The 22,295-nt window shown below is 46.0% G+C and overlaps 1 protein-coding gene across 1 annotated transcript in view; it reads right to left on the bottom strand.

Annotated features, from left to right (window-relative positions):
- LOC142303223 (SLC35A4 upstream open reading frame protein) overlaps positions 1–21,393 on the bottom strand; it is a 29,938-nt gene extending 8,545 nt beyond the window's left edge. Inside the window, exons 1-2 of the mRNA XM_075344436.1 lie at positions 21,315–21,393; positions 131–226 (exon numbers count right to left, since the gene is read on the bottom strand). Of these exons, the coding sequence (XP_075200551.1) occupies positions 131–226; positions 21,315–21,329 (111 nt within the window). The 5' untranslated portion in view covers positions 21,330–21,393. The remainder of the gene's footprint in view (positions 1–130; positions 227–21,314) is intronic.
- Positions 21,394–22,295: the final 902 nt, after the last annotated feature.

Genomic DNA, 22,295 nt, shown 5'->3' with positions numbered 1-22,295 from the left:
TTTATTTGTTGCATGCCATTCATAGGCAGTGCTGGCTCCCCCTCTCTGTAATGGAATAATGCTTGCTATTCAGTAAGCATTATCCGGACACAGAGTTTCTATTCGCCCATCACTAATGATAACGTATTACCTGGGATACTCCGGCCTGTACTTCGTTCTCCAGTTTACGTTGTAGGCCTTCTAGCTGATTTTTGAGAAACACAAGGTCCTTTAGTTTTGGGGTGCCCTAGAAACACAAGGGAATAGATGAATACAAACAGGAAGATTTATTACCAAGAACAGTGTGAGCTCCCACAAACACAACACAGGTTATACACCCTTTCCGATTGTCAGCAGGTTTGTAAAGCTGCTTACTTCATGATGCCACCTTTTGGTTGACGTACTTACACAGCTTTTAAACCAAATTTTTCTGCAACTTGAGACAAAATTCTGGTGCATTCTGCTCAGTAAATGTATCTCCTTGTTCTTTAATCATTCCTTATAGGTTTCAATCGATCAAACTGCAATAAACCCCTTAAAGGGGCTGTCCACTACTTGGACCTCTTCTCATTCCCCATGTTTGGCCCCGTTAAAATAAAAAAAAGCTTATACTCCCCTCCCATGCGGGTGCTGTTCCAGCAGTGTCGGCGCTCAACTGTGATTGGGGGTTGGGCACGCATGAAGCAACAATCACAATTGAGCGCCGACACTGCTGGAACAGCGCCCGCACTGCTGGAACAGCGCCCGCATGGGAGGTGAGTATAAGCTTTTTTTTATTTTAACGGGGCCAAACATGGGGAATAAGAAGGGTTGTCTGAATAGTGTACAACCCCCTTAGGCTGCTTTCAAACATCCGTTTTTTTTGCCGTGCGGCATAATACGGCGCTCTGCAGAAAAAACGCAACCGTTTTTTTTTGCCACCGGTTGCGTTTTTCCCGCATAGACTTGCATTAGTGCTGTATTGTGCCGCATGGCTTTGCGTTGCGTCTGGTTTTTGCCGGATGCGGCATATTTAGCCCATGCGGCGGCCGGATGGAACGTTCTCTGGCACGTTTTTTTGTGCGGCGAAAAAAACCGCATCGCGCCGATTCACAATGCCAGCCTATGGACGCTGAATGCCGCGTCCTGCGGCAAAAACCGATGCGTTTTTTTGTACTGCGCATGCTCAGAATCAAGCCGCATCCGTTAAAAACTGGACGGACCGCATGGAAAAACTTATGCAACGGATCCGTTTTTTTCGCCGCATCCGTTGCACAGGTTTTTGAGCCGGATTGTGCCACTCAGCACAAACCAGATGTGTGAAAGCTTAGCGAAAAATCTGCAACATCGAATGTACATAAAGCAATAAATAATTCTAAGGAGCATTTTGCCTGTTTGTTGGGTGGTAGACTGGCTAGGGATACACAGCAACTTTGGCCATGACACACATGACGTGCTATACCAGGGCTGTGGAGTCGGAGCTCATTTTGGTGGAGTCTGAGTCGGTATAAAACAGGGCTGTGGAGTCAGTAAGCCAAACCTTCGACTCAGACTCCGACTCCTCAATTTCTCTTGCACCGACCCTGACTCCGACTCCTACATATATTGCTTATAGTTAGGTGAAAAATGTATTGTAGTACATGAACATGTGTATGTGAACATCAGACATTTAATAATTTTTATGATACAATAATCAAGATATTTGGATAGAACATAAAATATTTATTGGATACAACTTTAGAACACACAAAACTGTCATAAATTGTAAATATGTAATACACTATGTAATATACAGTGGATTACATATATATCTTGTGTGTGTGTATTTATCTTGTGTGTATGTATATATTTATTGTATTACATATTTACAATTTATTAGTTTTTTGTGTTCTAGAGTTGTATTCTAATAAGTGTATTTTATGTTCTATCCAAATATATTGATTATTGTAGCATAAAAATTATTAAATGTTTGATGTTCACATTGTACTACAATACATTTTTCACTTAAATATAAGCATTATACTAAATATTATTTAGTAAAATATTCAGCACATTCTGCGTTGCACTACTGTCCCCAATTTATTATATATTTTAGGAGTCCGAGTCGGTGCATTTTATACCGACTCCGACTCCACCAAAATGAGCTCCGACTCCAACTCCACAGCCCTGGTATAAAATGCACCGACTCCGACTCCTAAAATATATAATAAATTGGGGACAGTAGTGCAATGCAGAATGTGCTGAATATTTTACTAAATAATAACATTTAGTATAATGCTTATATTTAAGTGAAAAATGTATTGTAGTGCAATGTGAACATCAGACATTTAATCCTTTTTATGACACAATAATCAAGATAATTAGAACATAAAATATATTTATTGGAATACAACTTTAGAACACAAAAAACTAATAAATTGTAAATATGTAATACAATATGTAATTATATATATATATATATATATTATATATATATATATATACACACGATATATATGTAATCTACTGTATATTACATAGTGTATTACATATTTACAATTTATTACAGTTTGTGTTCTAAAGTTGTATTCCAATAAATATATTTTATGTTCTATCCAAATATCTTGATTATTGTATCATACAAATTATTAACTGTCTGATGTTCACATACACATGTTCATGTATTACAATAAATTTTTCACCTAACTATAAGCAATATATGTCGGAGTCGGTGCAAGAGAAATTGAGGAGTCGGAGTCGAAGGTTTGGTTTACCGACTCCACAGCCCTGTGCTATACACATGTATGTAGTCGCATTACAGTACTATTGGTGTTGAAATGTGACCATATTCATTTGTACTGCACTGTGATATAGTAGCAACATAGTGAACTTTGTCGGTGCGTGGCTAGAGTCGCTGGGCAGCCCGAGCCTACTAGGAAAGGAACATCCCTAGGAAAGCTCATTCCCCATAATCATGTAGAATATATGCACCTTCACCTATACCAATATTACGTCTGATACAAATGCAATGAAAGACAAATAAAGGGGTTGTTTTATTCATTTGATGAGCACACTTAGGCACCCATCAGTCTATTCCCCGATAGAGAAGCGGGTCCATTTGTAGCAGGATTTTGCCTAACCCTTTCATAGAGTATAAATGAAAGCACATGTAACAAACATGAAAAATGAAGAATTCCAGAGACAAGTGTGAACCAATCTTATACATCATTCATTATCCTGAAATCTGAAAAAAAGGATTATTGTAAATTTTCTCATAACACAAAGCCTAATTTCTGCCAGCCTGCTTTGTAGGCAGAATACAGCACGCTGCCCATTATAGTCTGTATTCTGTATTTCTCCACCTGTGACCTCAAATCAGGCCGAGACTAAAGTGAGCTGCTCGATAATTGGTGACGTTACTTAGGTGATTTGCTGTCACAGCTGGAGGACTCTGGCTGTGACCGGAAATCACCTGAGTGACGTCACCGCTTATCGAGAGGCTCACTTCAGTTGCTGAGTGGAGCTCACAGCGGGCAGTCCTGTTCTATGGCCGATGACTGAGCTTCAGATATACGTAGCAGTGCTGGAAGCGTCGTGGGACCTTGAGTTGATTACTGAGGGGAGTTTGGGGGGGGTTAATAAAGTGGTGAAAGAGGGTGCTTTTTTGTTTTTTTATTTCAAACAAAGCATTATTTTGGTGTTTGTGTTTATTTCTTTTCACTTACAGATTAATGATGGTGGGTGTCTCAGACGCCTGTCATTACTAATCTAGGACTTAATGGTAGCTGTGGGCTGTTTTTAACTCCTTATTACCCTGATTGGCACCACACTAGGGCAACGGGAAGAGCTGGGTCCAGCGCCAGAATTGGCGCATCTCATGGATGCGCCACTTTTGGGGCAGCTGTGGGCTGCCATTGTTAGACTGGAAAGGGCCAAACAACCATGGCCCGTCCCACCCTAATAATATCAGCCCCCAGTTGTCTGCTGTACCTTGGCTGGTTTTAGAAAAATGGGGGGCACCCCATTTCATTTTAATAAATAAATCAAATAAAAAAAAAAAAAGCATGGGGTCCCTCCTATTTTTCACAACCAGCCAAGGTACAGCAGACAGCTGAGGGTTGCAGCCTGCAGCAGCTGCTGTTCCTGTGCTGGATATAAAAAAATAGGGATGACACTACGTCTTTTTTTTTTTTAAAAAAAAAAACAAAAGAAAAAAATTGAAAAAACAAGCTAGCTATTGCTCTATCAAGCTATACTGTTTTTTATTTCTATCTTTTCTGTTATTATCTAGTCTATGTTCTATCAATTTTCCTCTCCTATCAGATTTTGTTGCTCCTTTAAAAACACGGCAAAAACGTCATGCGTTTTTCGGCCACAAGCTGCATTTTCTGTAACCACAGGAAAACGATGCAGTCAAGATGCACTCAGAAAGAAGATGCAGTGTGTGACCATAGCCTAAGGCTACGTGCCCACGATCCGGATGACGCAGCATGTCCTCTCCTGCGGGGCCTTGAGTGTTGTCCGCAGGAGACTGCAGCTGCCTGTGCCCACGGTCAGGGTTCGGGCCGCTGCGGTCTCTTTGTGGAGAATACTCGCAGCTCTGCAGCATAAATGGACATGCTGGGGCTCGGGAACTCGCACCGAAGGTTAGTTTACACTGTGGGAAGAACAAGCACAGTGGGCATGGGATTTATAGAAATCCCATCCACTGTGCTTTTACTGTACAATACAGCGTTTCGGATGCAGTGAAAAAAAGTTGCATCCAAAATGCTGTAAACCCTGATCGTGGGCACGGAGCCTAAGGCCGGGGCCACGCGGGGATCTATTGCAATCCTCGCATGACACTTGGCTCACGCTGACAGCACAGCAGGAGCAGAGTGTCGCTGCGACTGAGGTCCGATCATTTATCTCCCTCTCTCCTCCGTTGCTGGCTATTGCCATTCTCGCCCTGCACTCGCGGTACACCAGTGTACTGCGAGTGCAGTACGATTTTTCTCTCGACCCATAGACTTGAATGGGTGCGAGAGATACAAGACTTCCATTACTTGTTTTCCCAGTCCACTTAGGGCTGAGAAAATAATCGCTCATGGGTGCTGACACATAGGGTAATATTGGTCCATGTAGAATGCGATGTTCAGATTTTCATGCCGTGTGGCCTAGGCCTTATGATGAGCCTACTATACCAAAGCATCGGAAAAAAATCTTCACTAACACCTGCTCTGCTACAGAAACACTTTAAGTGACAGCTTCTACTCCATCTGGATTAGACAGTTTCCCATTTTCAGAGCCACAATGTTATCGGAGATCATTAAGCCTAGATTGGGGGTTGGAGTCGAGAGCAAAGTGGTTACATTTACGGCAGATTAGTAAATCCCCATCAACCAGATTATGCCTGTGAAAATACAAAGAAGAAAAGCAGATGGGAAAATCAAATTGCGGTGTGTGACATCACTGGAGGAGATTTAATTAAAAGTCCGGCTCGGTCCTGCCCGGCAGCCAACAGTGAGCCGTGTCACCGAGCAGCTGCTTCAATATGAGATAAAAGAACAGGACGATCCGGCACAAAATCTCCTTAGGTAAAACATCCAAAATTTATTGAAACATCATTAAAAATAGCGTGAAGACCAAGTGTCCACTCAGATGGAAAACATGGAGATCATGATAACTTTACGCGTTTCGGACTGTTATAAAAACAAAAAAAGTCCTTAATCATAAGTATCTCATGAGCACTGCAGAGCTACTAAAATAGACTGATCTAATGGGTGGATGAGAGGGAGGGGTAGAGGTATGCTAATTACATGCAGACATCAGGTGTAAGTCAAAATTAACGGAGTCCCTCCTCAGTTAAAAATATGTGATTAATATATGAAACAAATTATACGTAAGAATGGGAGGGGTGGGGTAGGGAAGGAAGGGAGGGGGGGGGAGGATGGAAAGAGATGAATATCAGATTAAATAAAGATTAGAAATAGTAAAAGGTAAGTACAAACATACTGATAGATGTTTAAATAACCAAAAATTTAATATTAACTGATCTGATGGGCATAAATTTGGTAAAAATATAATATTCATATATCTAATGTGTCAAAACTGTGTTGAATCATACGTATACTCCAGAGTGGATATAAATATAATCAAACACCATATGAGGATCCACACTATCCATATGTGTGTACATACAACTCCCCTAGATCCAAATGGGAGGGGGGGGGGGGGGGATAGTGGATAAAGGAATCCATGGAAAAATAATCAGATCAATGATGTCCGAATATGTCCAAATATTGAAGGGGGTCGGAAAAGCCCATCAAAAACACCTTATAGATACTATAAATATACAGAGTGAAACCCCCTATATTGTAATTCTCATTCAAATGATTTAAGCCAGTAGAGATAAGAGGTAAGAGGCCTCTAACTGGAGAAAAAAAAAAAAAAAAAAAAAAATTAATATTAACTGATCTGGTGGGCATAATTTTGGTAAAAATATAATATTCATATATCTAATGTATCAAAACTGTGTTGAATCATACGTATACTCCAGAGTGGATATAAATATAATCAAACACCATATGAGGATATCTCTACTGGCTTAAATCATTTGAATGAGAATTACAAGATTACAAGAGATTTCTCTATCCACTATCCCCCCCCCCCTCCCATTTTGATCTAGGGGAGTTGTATGTACACACATATGGATAGTGTGGATCCTCATATGGTGTTTGATTATATTTATATCCACTCTGGAGTATACGTATGATTCAACACAGTTTTGATACATTAGATATATGAATATTATATTTTTACCAAAATTATGCCCACCAGATCAGTTAATATTAAATTTTTTTTTTTTATTTTTTTTTTCCAGTTAGAGGCCTCTTACCTCTTATCTCTACTGGCTTAAATCATTTGAATGAGAATTACAATATAGGGGGTTTCACTCTGTATATTTATAGGATCTATAAGGTGTTTTTGATGGGCTTTTCCGACCCCCTTCAATATTTGGACATATTCGGACATCATTGATCTGATTATTTTTCCATGGATTCCTTTATCCACTATCCCACCCCCCCCCCCCCCCCCCATTTGGATCTAGGGGAGTTGTATGTACACACATATGGATAGTGTGGATCCTCATATGGTGTTTGATTATATTTATATCCACTCTGGAGTATACGTATGATTCAACACAGTTTTGACACATTAGATATATGAATATTATATTTTTACCAAATGTATGCCCATCAGATCAGTTAATATTAAATTTTTGGTTATTTAAACATCTATCAGTATGTTTGTACTTACCTTTTACTATTTCTAATCTTTATTTAATCTGATATTCATCTCTTTCCATCCTCCCCCCCCCCCTCCCTTCCTTCCCCCCCCCCTCCCATTCTTACGTATAATTTGTTTCATATATTAATCACATATTTTTAACTGAGGAGGGACTCCGTTAATTTTGACTTACACCTGATGTCTGCATGTAATTAGCATACCTCTACCCCTCCCTCTCATCCACCCATTAGATCAGTCTATTTTAGTAGCTCTGCAGTGCTCATGAGATACTTATGATTAAGGACTTTTTTTGTTTTTATAACAGTCCGAAACGCGTAAAGTTATCATGATCTCCATGTTTTCCATCTGAGTGGACACTTGGTCTTCACGCTATTTTTAATGATGTTTCAATAAATTTTGGATGTTTTACCTAAGGAGATTTTGTGCCGGATCGTCCTGTTCTTTTACTTCATGTTGCCTGTTACCGGTTGGGATTAACCGAAGGATCCTAGGCACCCGCAAGGCTGAACAGTCTGGGCAGCAGGTGAGCTGAAGTTTCCTATTTACCTTCACCATTTCAATATGAGAGCATTTATATTATCCCAGTATAATTCATTGGAGACGGTAATAAATGTACTTACAATGCAGCTAATGTGTGCGCTCTAGTCTCATCTTTCCTTCCAATACTATAACATGAAAGGTTCAGCATACAAATTTACACATCACCTATATTAACCCCTTCACCCCCGAGCCCGTTTTCTCCTTCCTGACCAGGCCAATTTTTAAAATTCTGACCAGTGTCCCTTTATACCGTTAAACGAGAGGCTGCTGATAAGTCTTTGGCTTTGTGATCTTTTTTTTGTTTCGATGCTAACGAATGTTACATCACATGAAAGCCTTATGTGTCTAATATAGGTTTTCAAAATTGTGTTTTTTGCTTATAGCAACAGTGTCTTACGCACCCGGGAAAACAAAATGGCGGAGTCTAATGCGATATTCACAGCAACTGAGAGCAGAGGAGTGATAAAATTCTTGTTTCTGCAAGTTAAGTCCACAAAGGATATTCATGGTGATATGTCGCAGACATTGGGGGATCAAATTCCACAGTTAAGAACTGGGTTGCCAAATTTAAAAAGGGCCACTTCAGCACCAATGATGAGGAATGTCCTGGACGACAGACACTGGTTGTTGTTCCAGAGATCGTCGATGCTGTGCACTACCTCATACTGGAGAATCCACAAATTTCAGCTAAAGCAATAGCAGACATCATGGGGATTTCCCGTGAATGTGTTTGTGTCATTATCCATGAACATTTGGACATGAGGAAGCTTCTGCAAAGTGGGTCCACAAATGTTTGACAACAGATCAGAGAAGCATGCGAGTGAAAACTTCCCGGTCCATTTGTCAGCGTTTCTGGACTGATAAGAACTTCCTGGATCGACTGGTCACTATGGATGGGATCTGGATTTATTTGTATGACCCTGAAAACAAAGAGCAGTCAAAAGAGTGGAGGCACAGTGGTTCTCCTGATCCAAAGCAGTTCAGGGTGCAAAAATCAGCCACTAAGGTGATGGCGTCTGTGTTCTGGGATAAGGAGGGCGTGCTGCTAGTGGACTACCTTCAAAAGGTTTCCACCATCAATGCAAGGTATTACATTGAACGTTTGGACCAATTGAAGGCAGCTCTGAAGGCCAAAAGGCACGGCAAGCTGTCCAAAGGAATCTTGTTCCTGCAAGTCAACGCATCCGCTCACACTGAATAAGCAACGACGGCAAAACTGGCAGTGATGGGCTGGTTGACCATCCACCTTATTCACCAGATCTAGCTCCCTTCGACTATCATCTGTTTACAAACCTGAAGAAACACCTAAAGGGTACCAAATTTCACACCATTTCTGATGAGAAGGTTGCTACGGATGACTGGTTTGAGAAACAACCGAAATCCTTCTTTTTGCTAGGCTTACAGAACTTGGAATACCGATGTAAGAAGTGTGTTGTCATCAGTGGAGAGTATGTAGAATAAATGTAAAGTTTCATCATCCTCTCTCGTATCTTTCTGGGTAAAGCCAAAGACTTCGCAGCCCCTCGTGACTCTAGAATACTTCAATGGATCTTGGTGATTATGAGATTGTTTTTTCACAACATATTGTACTTCATGATAGTGGTAAATTAGGCTCACTACTTTAACAGGAACCTGTGTCCCAGCATCTAGTACCGTGTTTCCCCGAAAATAAGACCTAGCAGGAGTTTTCAGGGAGGCTTAAATATAAGACATCCCCCGAAAATAAGACCCAGCCGCGGTCCAATAATGAAGTGTCCTTGCAGCGGTAAAAAAGATACCGCAGAACACTTCATTATAGACAGCGGACACCCCCAAAAGGACAGAAGAAAGAAGACCCCCCCTATCATACTCACCAGACGCTGACCGGGAGCAGGGGAGTGCATCAACCATCTGTGGCCGAACACTCACATCAGATCACATACACACATACACACACACAGACAGACAGACACACACACACACACACACATACTACAGATCGCATTCACACACTACAGATCACATACACACACACACCACATCCAGCGATATTGATTGCTTCTCGGCAGCTTGCACCTGCGATGCTGTGCACTGAGCAGTGGAGCTTACAGGACCTTGCATCATGTGACACTGAGCTCTGACGCTTCCAGGACCTGCAGGAGGAATGCATCACATGGCCGGAAGCAAGTGGTACGGTATCACTGGATGTGGTGAGTGTGTGCGCGCGCGATTGGGGGGGGGGGGTGTCTCCTCGAGAATAAGACAACCCCTAAAAATAAGACCTAATGCTTTTTTCGGGGCAAAAAAAAAAAATATAAGAGAGTGTCTTATTTTCGGGGAAACAGGGTAGCATAGGTAAAGAGATCTTTAGAAAAAGTTTTCATAACGATCCTATGATATCCTAATGATTGCAGGGACTAGTCGCAAGGGTGCTGTTTCTAGAGCATATTCCACCCTCTTAGCATGTTCGTATACCTACTGAGTGTACTAACATGCTATTCCATGCCCACTGCCCAGCATCATCAACGGCAGTGACGCGCGTACTTATGTCCATTGCAACTTCTCAGTGTGCATAGATCAGAAGTCACCGCACTTCCGGTCATGCGCACTATGAAGCTGGGTGTACACGTCCTGGCTTCAAAGGTCTAGTGCGCATGACCGGAAGTGCAGTGAATTCTGATCCATGCGCACTGACCCTAAGCTTAGCGACTGAGGCAGTGCAACGAACACAGGTATGTGCACCACTACCGACGATGACGTTGGGTCATGGGCATTGAATAGCATGTTAGCAAACCCCGTGCCAACATGCTAAGAAGGCGGAATAAGTGCAGGAACTAACGCCCTTGTGACTAGTCCCTGGCCTCATTAGCATATCACATGGTATCTTTAGAAATACCTTTTCTCAAGATCGCTTTGTCTATGCTACTAGATACAGGGACGGTTAGGCAGGGATTAGCAATATACACCCAGCATATTGCACCTGACAGGTTCACTTTAAAAGGAAATTGTCAGATGGTGCTGGAGTGTACACAGGGAGAGATCTGATACTGACAAAAGCCGGCTGGGGACTGCATCAGACTAGTCAGGTCTGTCCCCATTGTTTCCAGATGGCTTTTCAAACTAGGTTTTCATTGAAATGCTCTGACGTTTCAAAGTAAAACATACCTGTCTGCAATAGCACAGCCGCCCCCAATTCATGTGATTTAAGCCTCATGAATCTAGTGAGATTCCCTTAGGCTAAGTTCACACTTGCGTTGTTTTGCATCAGTCACAATCAGTTGTGTGCCTGACACAACGGATGCGTTGTAGATAGTAGCACAACTGATGTGACCGATGCTGCAAAAAAACCCCGATCTGTTTGTTTTTTACTGTTCTACTGACGGCCAGCTTTTATGAAAAATCAGCTGATCACCCGGCGGCCGCCATGCGATCAGCCGATCGTTCACAAAAGCCGGATTGCCGGGTGATCAGCCGATCGTTCACAAAAGCCGGATGCCGGGTGATCAGCCGATCGTTCACAAAAGCCGGATGCCGGGTGATCAGCCGATCGTTCACAAAAGCCGGATGCCGGATGATCAGCCAATCGTTCACAAAAGCCGGATGCCGGATGATCAGCCAATCGTTCACAAAAGCCGGATGCCGGATGATCAGCCGATCGTTCACAAAAGCCGGATGATCAGCCGATCGTTCACAAAAGCCGGATGATCAGCCGATCGTTCACAAAAGCCGGATGATCAGCCGATCGTTCACAAAAGCCGGATGCCGGGTGATCAGCCGATCGTTCACAAAAGCCGGATGATCAGCCGATCGTTCACAAAAGCCGGATGATCAGCCGATCGTTCACAAAAGCCGGATGCCGGGTGATCAGCCGATCGTTCACAAAAGCCGGATGCCGGGTGATCAGCCGATCGTTCACAAAAGCCGGATGCCGGGTGATCAGCCGATCGTTCACAAAAGCCGGATGCCGGGTGATCAGCCGATCGTTCACAAAAGCCGGATGCCGGGTGATCAGCCGATCGTTCACAAAAGCCGGATGCCGGGTGATCAGCCGATCGTTCACAAAAGCCGGATGCCGGGTGATCAGCCGATCGTTCACAAAAGCCGGATGCCGGGTGATCAGCCGATCGTTCACAAAAGCCGGATGCCGGGTGATCAGCCGATCGTTCACAAAAGCCGGATGCCGGGTGATCAGCCGATCGTTCACAAAAGCCGGATGCCGGGTGATCAGCCGATCGTTCACAAAAGCCGGATGCCGGGTGATCAGCCGATCGTTCACAAAAGCCGGATGCCGGGTGATCAGCCGATCGTTCACAAAAGCCGGATGCCGGGTGATCAGCCGATCGTTCACAAAAGCCGGATGCCGGGTGATCAGCCGATCGTTCACAAAAGCCGGATGCCGGGTGATCAGCCGATCGTTCACAAAAGCCGGATGCCGGGTGATCAGCCGATCGTTCACAAAAGCCGGATGCCGGGTGATCAGCCGATCGTTCACAAAAGCCGGATGCCGGGTGATCAGCCGATCGTTCACAAAAGCCGGATGCCGGGTGATCAGCCGATCGTTCACAAAAGCCGGATGCCGGGTGATCAGCCGATCGTTCACAAAAGCCGGATGCCGGGTGATCAGCCGATCGTTCACAAAAGCCGGATGCCGGGTGATCAGCCGATCGTTCACAAAAGCCGCATGCCGGGTGATCAGCCGATCGTTCACAAAAGCCGGATGCCGGGTGATCAGCCGATCGTTCACAAAAGCCGCATGCCGGGTGATCAGCCGATCGTTCACAAAAGCCGCATGCCGGGTGATCAGCCGATCGTTCACAAAAGCCGGATGCCGGGTGATCAGCCGATCGTTCACAAAAGCCGGATGCCGGGTGATCAGCCGATCGTTCACAAAAGCCGGATGCCAGGTGATCAGCCGATCGTTCACAAAAGCCGGATGCCGGATGATCAGCCGATCGTTCACAAAAGCCGGATGCCGGATGATCAGCCGATCGTTCACAAAAGCCGGATGCCGGATGATCATCCGATCGTTCACAAAAGCCGGATGCCGGATGATCAGCCGATCGTTCACAAAAGCCGGATGCCGGATGATCAGCCGATCGTTCACAAAAGCCGGATGCCGGATGATCATCCGATCGTTCACAAAAGCTGGATGCCGGATGATCAGCCGATCGTTCCGGCTGCTGGAACTGAATTTACAGTCATCATGTTTTTTACTGTGCGCATGCTCACAGTAAAAAAAACGATCAGTCGCACACAAAAAATGTTACATTCAGCGTTGCTCCCACCTGACGGTCAGTCAGTAAACGACTGATCCATGATGCGGCGGATGCAATACAAGGCCGTCAGTCACAATCCGTCACTAATAGAAGTCTATGGGGAAAAAATGGATTCCTGCAAAATATTTTGCAGGATACCGTAATTCCTCAAGGCGACAGATTGTGACGGATGCAAAACAACGGAAGTGTGAACTTAGCCTTAGCTGCATTTAGAAATATACTGTACCGCAGCGTGCAGAACTAGAAGTCTGTGCTCTGGAGAGGAAACATTTAGGCCTCATTCAGACATCTGTTTTGCACGTATGTGTTATATCTGTTTTGGTTTTTCTTTTTACATGGTTACAAAGCGTACCTGTTATAATCTATGGTGCTATTCACACCTTCATGTCTTCACTGCACGTTTCACTGTGCAAAACTCTGAGACATGTCTGTTTCTTTCTTTCCAGTCTTACAGATAAAAAGGGCCAGTATAATTCTAGGGGTCAGTGAAGAACATGTACAGCACAGAGGGCATCCATATGCTTAATACACTGACCGTACACTGATGACACACTGATGGTAAAACAGACACATGGACCGTACACTGATGACGCACTGATGGTAATACAGACACACGGACCGTACACTGATGACGCACTGATGGTAATACAGACACACGGACCGTACACTGATGACACACTGATGGTAATACAGACACACGGACTGTACACTGATGACACACTGATGGTAATACAGACACACGGACTGTACACTGATGACGCACTGATGGTAATACAGACACACGGACCGTACACTGATGACGCACTGATGGTAATACAGACACACGGACCGTACACTGATGACGCACTGATGGTAATACAGACACACGGACCGTACACTGATGACGCACTGATGGTAATACAGACACACGGACCGTACACTGATGACCCACTGATGGTAATACAGACACACGGACCGTACACTGATGACACACTGATGGTAATACAGACACAGACTGTACACTGATGACACACTGATGGTAATACAGACACAGACTGTACACTGATGACACACTGATGGTAATACAGAAACACGGACCGTACACTGATGACGCACTGATGGTAATACAGAAACACGGACCGTACACTGATGACGCACTGATGGTAATACAGACACACGGACCGTACACTGATGACACACTGATGGTAATACTGACACACGGACCGTACACTGATGACACACTGATGGTAATACTGACACACGGACCGTACACTGATGACACACTGATGGTAATACTGACACACGGACCGTACACTGATGACACACTGATGGTAATACAGACACACGGACCGTACACTGATGGTAATACAGACACGGACCGTACACTGATGACACACTGATGGTGAAAACGGACACACGGACCGTACACTGATGGTAATAATGGACACATGGACCGTACACTGATGACACACTGATGGTAATAATGGACACATGGACCGTACACTGATGGTAATACAGACACACAGACCGTACACTGATGACACACTGATGGTAATAAAGACACACGGACCATACACTGATGACACACTGATGGTAATACAGACACACGGACCGTACACTGATGACACACTGATGGTAATACAGACACACGGACCGTACACTGATGACACACTGATGGTAATACTGACACACGGACCGTACACTGATGACACACTGATGGTAATACTGACACACGGACCATACACTGATGACACACTGATGGTAATAAAGACACACGGACCGTACACTGATGGTAAATATAGACACAGACTGTACACTGATGACACACTGATGGTAATACAGACACACGGACCGTACACTGATGACACACTGATGGTAATACAGACACACGGACTGTACACTGATGACAATACTGACACACGGACCGTACACTGATGACACACTGATGGTAATACTGACACACGGACCGTACACTGATGACACACTGATGGTAATACAGACACATGGACCGTACACTGATGACACACTGATGGTAATAAAGACACACGGACCGTACACTGATGACACACTGATGGTAATACAGACACACGGACCGTACACTGATGACACACTGATGGTAATACAGACACACGGACCGTACACTGATGACACACTGATGGTAAAAAATGGACACATGGACCATACACTGATGACAAAGTGATGGTGAAAACAGACATATGTACCATACACTGATGACACACATAGTAATAATGGACACACGGACCGTACACTGATGGTAATACAGACACATGGACTGTACACTGATGACAAAAATGGACACTCATGGCATTTTTGCTGTTTTTTTTCTACAGCCAAAACCTTAATGCGGGCGTGACACGAGGCGATCTATCGTGCGATATGTCGTCGGGGTAACAGTTTTCGTGACGCACATCCAGCATAGTTTGCAACGTCGTTTCGTGTGACACCTGCGAGCGTCTCAGAACAATCTCAAATCAGTTACAAATCATGTATCGTTTACACGTCGTTTATTTTTAAAAAATCGTTTATTCTTGTTTGTGCTGGTTGTTCATCGTACCCGGGGTAGCACACATCGCTCCGTGTGACACCCTGGGGACGATGAACTGCAGCTTACCTGCGTTCCACCGGCAATGCGGAAGGAAGGAGGTGGGCGGGATGTTACGTCCCGCTCATCTCCGCCCCTACGCTTCTATTGGCCGGCCGCTGTGTGACATCGCTGTGACGCCGAACGTCCCTCCCCCTTCAGGAAGTGGATGTTCGCCGTCCACAGCGAGGTCGCTCAGCAGGTAAGTACATGTGACGGGGGGTTAACGACTTTGTGCGCCACGGGCAACTAATTGCCCGTGACGCTGCAAAAGTGCACACGTAGCCTTACTCCAATCAGTAAAGCTATGTGCCCACGTGTGTGCGCTCTGCACCGCAGTGTAAAAGTCACTGCATGTGCGCTTCAGAGCACAGCTGAAAAGCTCCGTTCTGAAACTTTGGTGACTGCAGAATTCGTGCGCTCTGGATGCTGCCTCTCCGTATAGACAGAGTGGAGACAGCATGCAGAGCGCACGAAAGAAGTGACATGTTGCTTTTTAGAACGCAGCGATTTGGCAGCATGCAAATCGCTGCGTTCTAAAACGCCACGTGGGCATGGATTATGCACAATCTTCATAGATTGTGCAGGGGACGCAGGACGCATGCAGTTACGCTGCAGTGCACAACGCAGCATAACTGCATGCAAATACGCAACGTGGGCACAGAGCCTAAAAATGATGCATATAAAATGAACTAATAGCTGGGTTTTTGCTGCTTTTTGGTGCCACTTTCAAGCAGATTATATCTGTGTTATGTCTACAGTACATGTCAATAGAGTTTGTTTTTGTCACCAAAATTCTGCTAAAAATGCAGCAAATGTGCAGCACAAATTTCATGCTATGCTTTTTCAGCGTTTTTGCACTGTGATGATACAGTAAAAAAAAGCTTCTTTCACACCTGAAAAATGCATCAAAAAAATTGTGCAAAAATAACACTTAGGTGGACAAATAGACATGGAGACAGAAACATGGTGGTCTTAAGGAGAAAATCATTTAAGGAATTCAGGTATGGGCCCATATCTCCTTATCCTCCTCCAAATTGCTAAACTCCTCAAAAATAGAGGCCCCGATTCATCAAGACGGCGCTGTACACACTGATCGTGATGAGGTGCACTGCAGACGCTCCTGAGGCATAACCTCTTCATAAATCAGGAGTGTCACATAGAGTGACTCACCCAGATCCTACTCCAGTCCTTGCTGGCGTAAGATGTGTGGCAGCAAACGCTGCGGCTCGTCATACACCCACTTTATCAGAGCTAGCGACAGCCAAACGTTGCTAAATAGTCATGTAGCCTTGAGCTGTGCCAAAATGATGCAACTTTTCACAGCTTTTTATGCTGGAGATCAGTAAAAAACGAGAAGCTACATTTTATTATTGCCAGATCTACATTGCCCTTTAATTACATAACATTCACTTATTAAGAAACACTATGCAAGGAAGATTTAGTGATTCTTTTTTGTGGGGGAATGATGTTGCTACCCAACTTTCCTAACAAATTGTTTCTTTTAAGCCCGCTTTACACACTGCAATGTATCTTACGATATGTTGGCGGGGTCACGTCGTAAGTGACGCACATCCGGCATCGTAAGGTACATTGCAGTGTGTGACAGGTACGTGCGATTGAACGGTAAAACGTTCATCGCATGCACGTAGTTCAATTCCTAAAAATTGAACGTCAGGTTGTTCATCGTACCTGGGGTAGCACACATCGCTGTGTGTGACACCCCGGGAACGATGAACAGATCTTACCTGCGTCCTGCGGCTCCCGGCCAGCAATGCGGAAGGATGGTGGTGGGCGGGATGTTTACGTCCCGCTCATATCCGCCCCTCCGCGTCTATTGGCTGGCTGCCGCGTGACGTCGCTGTGACGCCGAACGTCCCTCCCACTCCAGGAAGTGGATGTTTGCCGCCCACATCGAGGTCGTATGGAAGGTCAGTGCGTGTGACGGGGGTTAATTGTTTGTGCCGCACATTCAACAAATTGAACGTGCCGCACATACGATGGGGCGGTTACGATCGCATACAATATCGTATGTGAAATCGTAACATGTAAAGCAGGCTTTAGCTGCTCATCGCAACCTACTAAAGCTGAAAAGGAAACATTTTTCAAGGGTAATCCACAATAAAAATTAATAAAGGCAGATAAATAATAGACTCATCCTGTCAATCCCTTGGCAGCGGTTCTGCTGCTCCGATAGTTCCTCCTGTCATATTGATTTGACAGATGACAGCCGAGTCCAGTGATCGGCTCCAGCAGTCACATGCATATGGCGAGCACATGATGACTGCTGGAAAAAAAAAAAATGGTAAGACCACCAGAGTGACGGCACTTGTGGGGGGAATTGCCAGGCAAGTATAATCTTCGGTGCCTCTTCTGGTTCGTAGGCCCAGAAAGACACGTGAATGACATCACGCCAGGGGTTCTGACAGGTAGGAGGTTGGCGGGGCTCTGGCCGGCCCAGTGATCATTGTACCGCATTGTTTTGATCATCTCTTTATGAACCGATTACCAAATTTCCTGCATTTAGTATTTTTAAATCTCCTCCCAGCATAGAGCAAACTGGTGCATCCTATGAAGAGGATGGGGTCATGGAGTGAGCTCAGAAGCCAACTATTAAACTATTTAAAGGGAATCTGTCATCAGGTTTTCGCCACCTAATCTAAGAGCAGCATAATGTAGGGGCAGAGATCCTGATTCCAGCAAACGGTCACTTACTGGGCTGCTTAGTGTAGCTTTGATAAAAATCACCGTTTAATCAGCAGGAGATTATCATTACAGGACTACTTGGTGTGCTGCAGGTAGTCCAGTATATTCATAAGCGCTGTATAACTGCTAGATCTGCTGCAGAGAAAACAAGTGATTTTATCAAAATGACAGCAACTAGGTCAGTAAGTGCCACATCACTGGAATCAGGGTCTCTGTCCCTACATTATGCTGCTCTCAGATGGGGGAGCAAAAACCTAGTGACAGATTCCCTTTAAACAACTGGGAATTTTACCCAATACACACAGCCCTGCAATGTTTGATATGGGCTTTATTAGAGAGTGTTTCATTCTCTATTACAAATAAACTGCAAAGCTTCAGCCAGTGTATCATACAAGTGATCAAATAAGTCCCTTAAAAAATAGAGTTTAAACAAAAACAAAATCTAAAAGTGTGACTCACCTAATGAAACAAAAAAAAAAAAAAAAAAAGTAAAGAAATCTAAACTGAAAAACTGGAACTGTGTTAAACAATAGCAATAAATATAGTTATGTTCTCTAATACGATAGCAAGAAAACCATCAACTCGCCAAGACAAAAAAATAACCGCCACACCGTCCCAGCAACGGAAAACCATAGGCAGCGACCTCAGAAAATGGTACACAAACCACATCTTACTAAAAAGTTCATATATATATATATATATATATATATATATATATATATATAGAAAAACCTTTGGTTTGGTGTCACTATAATTGTACAGACCTGAAGAATCAAGTTACTAGATCATTACTGTACAATGCATGCCATAAAGACAAAACCAAAAGGAAAGGGGGGATATGAGGTGTGGGGGGGGGGGGGGGGAATTTAACCATTTTAGCTAACTTTTTACTTCCTATTTTCCAGCCCATTATATGGTAAAATGTAATTTTGTTATTGAAAACTATAACTCATCCTGCAAAAAACAAGCCCTCATATGGCTGTCTATTAAAGGGGCTGTCCGGGCTGGGGGCTCAGGCTTGGGAATCCTCTGGGGATGGCCGTGGGGGGTAATGTGACCACATGCGTGTGGTTTCCACATTCTGACTGGACGTCTCCAGCTCCATAGCTGGCACAGAGCGAGGCCACGCATGTCACCTCCTGTATACACATCACATACCCATGGTAATACGCCTGGAGAATCCTGACAGTGTGCTCACTGCACAGTGTGGAGTCACACACCTGGGGAATCCTGACAGTGTGCTCACTGCACAGTGTGGAGTCACACACCTGGGGAATCCTGACAGTGTGCTCACTGCACAGTGTGGAGTCACACACCTGGGGAATCCTGACAGTGTGCTCACTGCACAGTGTGGAGTCACACACCTGGAGAATCCTGACAGTGTGCTCACTGCACAGTGTGGAGTCACACACCTGGGGAATCCTGACAGTGTGCTCACTGCACAGTGTGGAGTCACACACCTGGGGAATCCTGACAGTGTGCTCACTGCACAGTGTGGAGTCACACACCTGGGGAATCCTGACAGTGTGCTCACTGCACAGTGTGGAGTCACACACCTGGGGAATCCTGACAGTGTGCTCACTGCACAGTGTGGAGTCACACACCTGGGGAATCCTGACAGTGTGCTCACTGCACAGTGTGGAGTCACACACCTGGGGAATCCTGACAGTGTGCTCACTGCACAGTGTGGAGTCACACACCTGGGGAATCCTGACAGTGTGCTCACTGCACAGTGTGGAGTCACACACCTGGATAATCCTGACAGTGTGCTCACTGCACAGTGTGGAGTCACACACCTGGATAATCCTGACAGTGTGCTCAGTGCACAGTGTGGAGTCACACACCTGGAGAATCCTGACAGTGTGCTCAGTGCACAGTGTGGAGTCACACACCTGGAGAATCCTGACAGTGTGCTCACTGCGCAGTGTGGAGTCACACACCTGGAGAATCCTGACAGTGTGCTCACTGCACAGTGTGGAGTCACACACCTGGAGAATCCTGACACTGTGCTCACTGCAGTGTGGAGTCACACACCTGGAGAATCCTGACAGTGTGCTCACTGCACAGTGTGGAGTCACACACCTGGGGAATCCTGACAGTGTGCTCACTGCACAGTGTGGAGTCACACACCTGGGGAATCCTGACAGTGTGCTCACTGCACAGTGTGGAGTCACACACCTGGAGAATCCTGACAGTGTGCTCAGTGCACAGTGTGGAGTCACACACCTGGAGAATCCTGACAGTGTGCTCACTGCGCAGTGTGGAGTCACACACCTGGAGAATCCTGACAGTGTGCTCACTGCACAGTGTGGAGTCACACACCTGGAGAATCCTGACACTGTGCTCACTGCAGTGTGGAGTCACACACCTGGAGAATCCTGACAGTGTGCTCACTGCACAGTGTGGAGTCACACACCTGGAGAATCCTGACACTATGCTCACTGCACAGTGTGGAGTCACACGCTCAGCCACTCCTGGAGAATCCTGCTACCAGTGTCAACAGCGCTGCAGACAGACAGTTCAGTGTTTCGGAACGTTTTGTGCCGGAAGAGCCATTGAGCTGATTGGCTGCAGAGGTGTCAACGTAACGTCAGCAGTTCCGACAATTATAGACACCGTGAGCAGCGCTGGACCCGGGGAGGGGGGTAAAGCACAATTTATTTTTCAAAACAAACTGTGACTGGAGATAGGAGACTTCTGAAACCAGAAAACCCATTTAATTCCAGTCACCTTTTTTATATAATGCCAGTGCCCTTCTGCCCAGCAATGATGACTGCTGCCGGCACTGCTGTGCAGGGGGATGCCATGCTTCACCTTCTCTCTGTCATCCGGTCACACAGGCATCTGCACAGGATGGCAGCATCTGGATTCATCATGTAGTGCCCGCAGTCAGCCATGTCCTGAGCCCGCCCTGTACATTCAGTACTATCAGTCCTCACAAAGCCTAAAGGCCAGGACAAGACTCAAAGAAAGACATCTGCACCCGCTGCTCTTCCCGCACTCACCTTGTCATCCGCCATCTTGTCCGGCAAACGCAAGCGCACTGATGGCCTCTCACCGCTGGCGAATCCGTGCGCTCTGAGGTCTCCTGCACGTGGGACGATCCATTGCTCCGCGATCCATTGCTTTTCCTGGGGATAGATGACGTTGTGTGTGAGAAGACGGCGGAACTGCAGACTGTCTGCAGTGGGGGATGCGGGGCCTGGGGACTGTCTGCAGTGGGGGCTGCGGGGCCTGGGGACTGTCTGCAGTGGGGGCTGCGGGGCCTGGGGACTGTCTGCAGTGGGGGCTGCGGGGCCTGGGGACTGTCTGCAGTGGGGCCTGGGGACTGTCTGCAGTGGGGGCTGCGGGGCCTGGAGACTGTCTGCAGTGGGGGATGCGGGGCCTGGGGACTGTCTGCAGTGGGGGCTGCGGGGCCTGGGGACTGTCTGCAGTGGGGACTGTCTGCAGTGGGGGCTGCGGGGCCTGGGGACTGTCTGCAGTGGGGGCTGCGGGGCCTGGGGACTGTCTGCAGTGGGGGCTGGGGACTGTCTGCAGTGGGGGCTGCGGGGCCTGGGGACTGTCTGCAGTGGGGCCTGGGGACTGTCTGCAGTGGGGACTGCGGGGCCTGGGGACTGTCTGCAGTGGGGACTGCGGGGCCTGGGGACTGTCTGTAGTGGGGACTGTGTGCAGTGGGGACTGTGTGCAGTGGGGACTGTGTGCAGTGGGGACTGCGGGGCCTGGGGACTGTCTGCAGTGGGGACTGCGGGACCTGGGGACTGTCTGCAGTGGGGACTGCGGGGCCTGGGGATTGTCTGCAGTGGGGACTGCGGGGCCTGGGGACTGTCTGTAGTGGGGACTGTGTGCAGTGGGGACTGCGGGGCCTGGGGACTGTGTGCAGTGGGGACTGCGGGGCCTGGGGACTGTGTGCAGTGGGGACTGCGGGGCCTGGGGACTTTGTGCAGTGGGGACTGCGGGGCCTGGGGACTGTCTGCAGTGGGGACTGC

This window comes from Anomaloglossus baeobatrachus, chromosome 4, assembly GCF_048569485.1.
Source record: "Anomaloglossus baeobatrachus isolate aAnoBae1 chromosome 4, aAnoBae1.hap1, whole genome shotgun sequence".
Classification (NCBI taxonomy): Eukaryota; Metazoa; Chordata; class Amphibia; order Anura; family Aromobatidae; genus Anomaloglossus; species Anomaloglossus baeobatrachus.
The sequence above is the reverse complement of the archived record's forward strand: the minus strand, read 5'-3'. Positions and strand labels throughout refer to the sequence as shown.